The sequence below is a fragment of the Corvus moneduloides genome, chromosome 2, assembly GCF_009650955.1.
Source record: "Corvus moneduloides isolate bCorMon1 chromosome 2, bCorMon1.pri, whole genome shotgun sequence".
NCBI lineage: Eukaryota > Metazoa > Chordata > Aves > Passeriformes > Corvidae > Corvus > Corvus moneduloides.
The window spans coordinates 118838734-118844733 of NC_045477.1; the positions used below are offsets into that span (position 1 = coordinate 118838734).

Here is a 6000-nt window from a genome sequence, read left to right on the forward strand (position 1 = left end):
TGTGAGACACAGATATGGACCTCAGCCCTTCCTCTGGGACGTGCTGGCACCGGTGTGGTCCCGCTTTCCACCCGGGCTGATGGTGCCTCCTTTATTTTTATAACTCCTGGGAAGGATTTCAAAGCCAGTCAACTCCTCTTTCGTAACCACCACGTCCCTCTGCCCTCCCTCCTGTGCCCCTCTGGACCTGCCAACACACAAACCTACTTAGTTTAATTCCACTCTCCTGCTGCAGAGCACTTTCCAGTGCTCATCTGAAGGGCGCAGGGTCCCAGGGGAGGCGGCGTGCGGCTCCCTGGGCCAGGTTTGTCCCTTCCTTTACCCCGGCGCAGAGGTGAAGCAACTTCTCCCAAAGTCAACAGCACACCCTGTGGCTGCACCGGTGGAAATTCAGGATGAGGCCATGGAAACAAAAAAATTGCCTCTGAACAGTTGCCACCACAAGGAGTGCTGGAGTGGGATGCCCAGTCCCATTGCACGCTGCCCAGCAGGGCCAGTCCGAGTTGGACCTGAGCCCTTTCAAACTCAACAAGTGCTGCTATAATGAAGCTCGTACCTCGTTACTGGCTGACAAGAAGCTTAGCATTGATTTAATGAGTTCCCTTTAGAAGCCTCCAATGCCGCATTCCTTGGAAGATTAAGGGATGTTGCTTTTTTTTTTCCTTCTCCCTTCTGCTTCTTTCCAATGATTTTACTGAGAAGGCAGGAGAATCTGAGATATGCCCTGCTTACCGCTGGGTGAACCCCATTTACACGGCATTTTTATTTCAGGAATCCTTCCAAACATTACACAGGCGGAATTTTACATCTGACAAAGGAAGCAGATAACTTTTATCGAGCTTAAACCCCCTTAATGCTGCCTGAGTTCGCATTTTCTTGCTCATGTGACTGTGCCTCTCCTGTGCCTTTAGTGTTAAAAGTACTCTCCAGAGGCTGTTTGGAGAAATGCTGTATTTTTTTTTTAATCCAGCATAGATGACAGACACTGTGCATTACTGACATCTATGGAAACACTCACACCCTTTCGAAATGCCAAAACATTCTTGTACTGAACTGTACTGGTACCAGGGGCTCCGTACAATCCATGCTTCGGGGGGCCACCAGGCAACCAATTTATTAAACCCTGGCAAAAGAGAATCGGTGCCCTCAGCTCAGCAGAGCCGGCACGGACGATCTCACGGCAGCAGAGGGACCACCATCACCACTAAGCTACGTCTAAGATGGATCAAGAGGAGCAGCCTTCTCTGGGGAATCCGGCACAGATCTGGATTCTCCAAGGTCTTGTTCCCGAGGACACACAAGGTCTTGTTGCCGTGGGTCTCCAGGGCAGTGGTGGAGGGGATTGGAGGCGTGTGTGGTGGGATGGGACCGTGAGTATCAGCTCTCCATCTACCTCGCCTCTGCGGTCGCTCACACAGCAGAGGGGAGGGAAGGGGCAGGGTATCTTTGCTGTTTCTTTACAAAGAAGAAACAAAAGGCGAGGCTGGGTGAAAAGCAAATTTAGAGCAGCAAGACGAGAGAGATGTGAATTTTGCAAATCAGAGTTTACTTGCTCTGGAGCCTCGCAGCAGCTCTCTGTTACAGAAAAGGCACTCGGTTTGCGGCCGAAGAACTGCTGACAAAGAGAAGGGGAAAAAAGACTTGCAGAAACGCGTCGGCATTGCTTCTGTTTAAAAGCAGTGGGCTGTCAGCTCGACAGCGTGCGAGCTCTCCCTTTTAGCCAGGACACGTCTGTCCCGCAGCTCTCCCTGCGCTATGAGCCGTGCTTAACCAAACAAGGCAGGCGAATGGCAGTGAAAGTTTTAATTATCGGCGTTTACGAGCAACTTTGGCAGAGGCGGCGGGGACCCCGCAGCCGCCGGCGATGCAGCGGCATCGCACAAAGAGCCGGGCACCTGCCTGACCTTCAGCTCGGCCGGAGGGAGATGCCCACGGCCAGAACCCTCCGGCAGGCACTGTCCAGGGAGCTCGGCACGCTGAGCTTCCCTGCTCCCACGGCCTGGGGGGAAACCTCGCCACAGGCTAAACTTTGTAAACACGGCGCGACGCCGCTCGGGGAGTGGAAGCCAACACGGCTGCGAAACCGAGGATCTCCGCGCCGGCAGGGAGAGCTGGCAGCGAGTTAGTGCTGGCAGCGCCCAGCCCTCCCCTCTGCCAGCCTCCCCTTCCCCTTTCAATAAACATCCGTGTACAAAGCAGAAGGCACGCGGGATCCCCCCCCTTTCCCCTCAAAAAGGGTTTGGAGCCCGCTGGGTGCGCGTCTGCCTCGCGGTGCGGGATCGGTCGCGCAGCAAACACCGCCCGCAGCCGCCGCCGCGTCCGGAGACGCCACTTGGTGAAAAAACAGCGAAAGTACCTTTTGAATTCTTCCATCAATATCCAAATAAATACATTTGGGCCGGTAAGTCGAGGAGGCAGATCCCATCTTGCTACAGCTGGGCTCTCACCGGACTTGTTTTCAGCGTCAAACAGAGCAGAAAATCAGGTTTATCCTACCCAGCCGAGCCACCGCTGCCTGACAGTTTGGTGTCCCCGCTCTTCTGTATCCCACTGTACTCTCATTCTGGGAAGGTCCCTCCTCTAACGTGCATGCATTTTGCTGTGCCTCTGTCTCTGCCACCTCCTTTTAGTTCTGCTTCCCTCCAAATCCAGCTGCTTCGGACAGGGAAAGACACAGGCTCCAGATGCTGCCTGCAAGCCCCCTCTCCATTCCCATAGCAACAACCCCTCTTGGCTTTAAGGCTGAGAGCTGCTGGGAATCCGCACTGGGGCTCTGACCCTGAGACTGACCAGCTCCTGTTATGCACAAGATCAAGTGGCATTTATCCCTCGGGGGGGGGCTGTGGAGGAGGAAAAACCTCCTTCATCGGGGTGGCGAGAGATGTCATTTGATTTTACGCTGAAATACGACCGTAATTATTAATTAGTGCCTCTCCTGGTGAGCTGCTTGCACAGTGCAAGCGATGTGACAGGCTCCCGTCTGGGAGTGCCCTGTGCTGGAAGTGTCCTTTCAGACACCCACTGCCAGCCGGGGCTTGGACCGTCTCAATCCAAACTCAGCAGCTCAATTCCCACATCCCTCCCGTTATCATTACAAGGACAGAAGGAAAAAAGCAGCAGCTTTTTCCCCCCTGTGAGTTCCAGAAGCACGAAGAAAGCATAGAGCCCATGCTCTCGCCCACCGCCATCCGTGCCACCCCCGGAGTGAAGGAATTTGTTATTTAGGGGAACGTGAAGTCTCCTGGCAAAGGCGTCTCCCGTGAGGAGAGCAGGAGGGAGCGAAGCCCCGGCGGTGTGTTCGGGGAGCAGATGCCGAATGCCATCTGCCGTGCCTGGGCTGGGCTGCGCTGCAGCGCCCGGGGAGCCGGAGCGGCGGCGGGCGAGGCTCGGCCACGGCGGGGACGGACCTGGAGCCAGCGGAGAGGCGGCTGCTCCATGGGCTGCGAGCCGGGACAGCCGGGACACAGCCCGTCCTGCCAGCTTTAACTCTCTGGATTTTCTGCGGCTTTTCATGGAGGGGCTGCAAAAGCATTTCCTGGCCTCTTCTGTGCTGCAGGCTGGGGGAGCAGGGTATGGGGCAGGGGGTCAGGGCTGCTCACCCTGCCCACCCCAAGCCCTCGCTGCAGCCAGAGCGAGACACAGCTGACCCCAGCAGAGGCCAAGGGGCTTGGCTGTGGCTTGTCCTTGCCTGTGGTTTGTCCTTGGCTGTTGTTTGTCCCTGGCTGCCCCTGCAAATGCAGACAGGGCTCTGCTGCTCTCCAAAGGGGATTTCTAGGGGCTGGAGGGCTGAGTGGATCCCGGAGCCGCCTGGTAGTCTGAGCCAGGCTGACCTTTCAGGCTGAAGATGGTGGTACTTGTAAAGTTCCCAGAGCCAGCAGCAAGGTGGTTCTTTTGGGAAGTGCAAGCCTTTGCTTCACATCCTTCCTCTGCTGGCTTGGAGCAGGCACTGGAAGCCTTTCAGGAGAGAGCCCTTGCCACTGCAGGGGTATCCAGGGGCTATCCTGTTGGGCTGTCCCCTCGGCTGTGCTACAGCCTATCCCATACCCCACTACCCACTCCACTGTCCTCTAGGCTGTATTGCAGTCTGTCTCACAGACTATGCCCTGAACTATCCCGGAGGCTAACCCCTTAGATTATTCCCCATGGTTATTCTGAGGTGGGCACAGCTTCTCCCACTTCAACAGCCCTTCCACACCAAGCCCACTGCTTCTGCACATCAGGCAGGACCTCTGTGACCCAGCATCCCATATCCTGCTCTGCTAAGCACTACCTTAATCGTGTTTTACCGTGATTCAGTCCTGAGTGACCTGATTGATGCAGCAGGTTCCTGAGGAGGATGGCTATGATGACAAAAATGCAGCCATTTGGAAAGAGACAACAAGAGCACTCACTCTAGGGGATGCACATGGGGCATTTGGGATTGTGGAGGAGGAGACTGGGCTCTCCCACTGTGATCACCCACTCCAGGAGTGGTCAGACAAGGTCACTGGTACATTGCAGGATTTGGTCACACCTCACTGAGACATCTAATGATCAGTCTCACACTGGTGAGCATCTACTTCTTGATTTTTTTTTTGTTTTTAAAAGCAACCAGCTTCCTCAGCCAGCAAAAAGACAATCTTTGAAATCCAGGTGATCATTCTAGTCCTGCCTCTCCACCATCCTTGTCCTATCTACTCTCCCTGTGTATTTAAAATTGTGTTTTTTAAGCTCCAGCACACATCTCACTCTCCCTAATTACGTTAGTACTTCTTGGAAAAACTGCTTTGCTATAAAGCTGCTGATATTGCTCTTTTCAAGAACTTTTCATGTAGAAGTGAATCTTCAAAAGCTGAGCACTCAGAAATAATGACAAAAGCCCGATGCAATCGAAGGCACAGTTCAAGCCCATGCCTGGAAGGAGACAAAAGATAACATTCATCAAAGAGGATGTGCAGCTCCAGCAGATCACTGCCTGTCTTGAGTTGGTTTGACCTTCCTGAGTCTCCTTATTTCAGCACACACTGGGCAAGGTGGGGCAAAAATTATTGGGAAGTGTTATCCTATCTCATCAAATCCTTCAAACCCAAGACCAAATCCAAGCAGTACAGTGCCAGACAATGATTTTCCATCATTTGCCTTAGAGGAATGTTTTGCCCAGCTCAGGGCAGCACCAGGCTCTTGTCTCCCTGACCACATGTGGCACGTCAGGTGTTTCACAGCTCTGCTTTGCCTTCCCTCAGTTGTTTACTGAGGCCCACACTCTTCACTCTGTACATTCAAACCCTGGAATGTGCCTTTTGGAGAGCTGCAGGGCTCGAGCCTTGGGCCCATGGATCTGGCAGTGCCCCAGACAGATGTCACTTACCCCGGGGGTGCTCCCAAGGAGTGAAAAAGGCACCTCTGTCTCCCAGCCCTGGTGTCAGTTCCCTGTGTGTGTTCAGAGGCAGCTTTATTATGGTTTCCAAGGTGTAACCCGAGGATGTTCAAATCCCCCACTGCCCTTGGACTCGCTGCTGTCGAGGCACAACTCACCCACGCTGGCTTTGCACGGGCTGAGATCTCCCCCTGCTGCAAACCCTGCTCAGAGGGCGAGGGAAAAGCTTTAGGGAAGAAAAGGGCTGCTCAAGTCACTCTCCATGTGGGCCTGGGGTGGGATGGCACCCTTCCTGTCTCTCCCATCTTTTGCCCTCTCCAGTCCTGAAGTCACAGACATGGTGGCACCGACACAGAGCACAGCCCTCAGCCTCTCTGAAACCTGGTTTTCCTGCTGCACTCAAGAAATTCAGTGCCCCTGGCAACCTGCTGTGAGCAGCTGCACATCCAGACCTGGGGAGTGCACAGCAGGGATTTTCGGGGAGATTGAGATGGGGGGAAAGGGCCAGAAAATGTAAAAAATTTTGTACTGTGAACAAAGTTTGCCTAGAATTAAAAACAGAGAATAATATTTCTTTAAAATCAATTTTTTTCCCTTACCTATTCCATATCTAAGCCTTCAAGGTGCTTCCTCTGCCCATTAAT

At 53.7% G+C, this 6000-nt stretch overlaps 1 protein-coding gene across 1 annotated transcript in view; it reads right to left on the reverse strand.

Moving 5' to 3' along the window:
* The window catches only part of PDE9A (phosphodiesterase 9A), a 52837-nt gene extending 50043 nt beyond the window's left edge, over nucleotides 1-2794 (reverse strand). Inside the window, exon 1 of the mRNA XM_032101044.1 lies at nucleotides 2357-2794. Within this exon, the coding sequence (XP_031956935.1) occupies nucleotides 2357-2425 (69 nt within the window). The 5' untranslated portion in view covers nucleotides 2426-2794. The remainder of the gene's footprint in view (nucleotides 1-2356) is intronic.
* Nucleotides 2795-6000: the final 3206 nt, after the last annotated feature.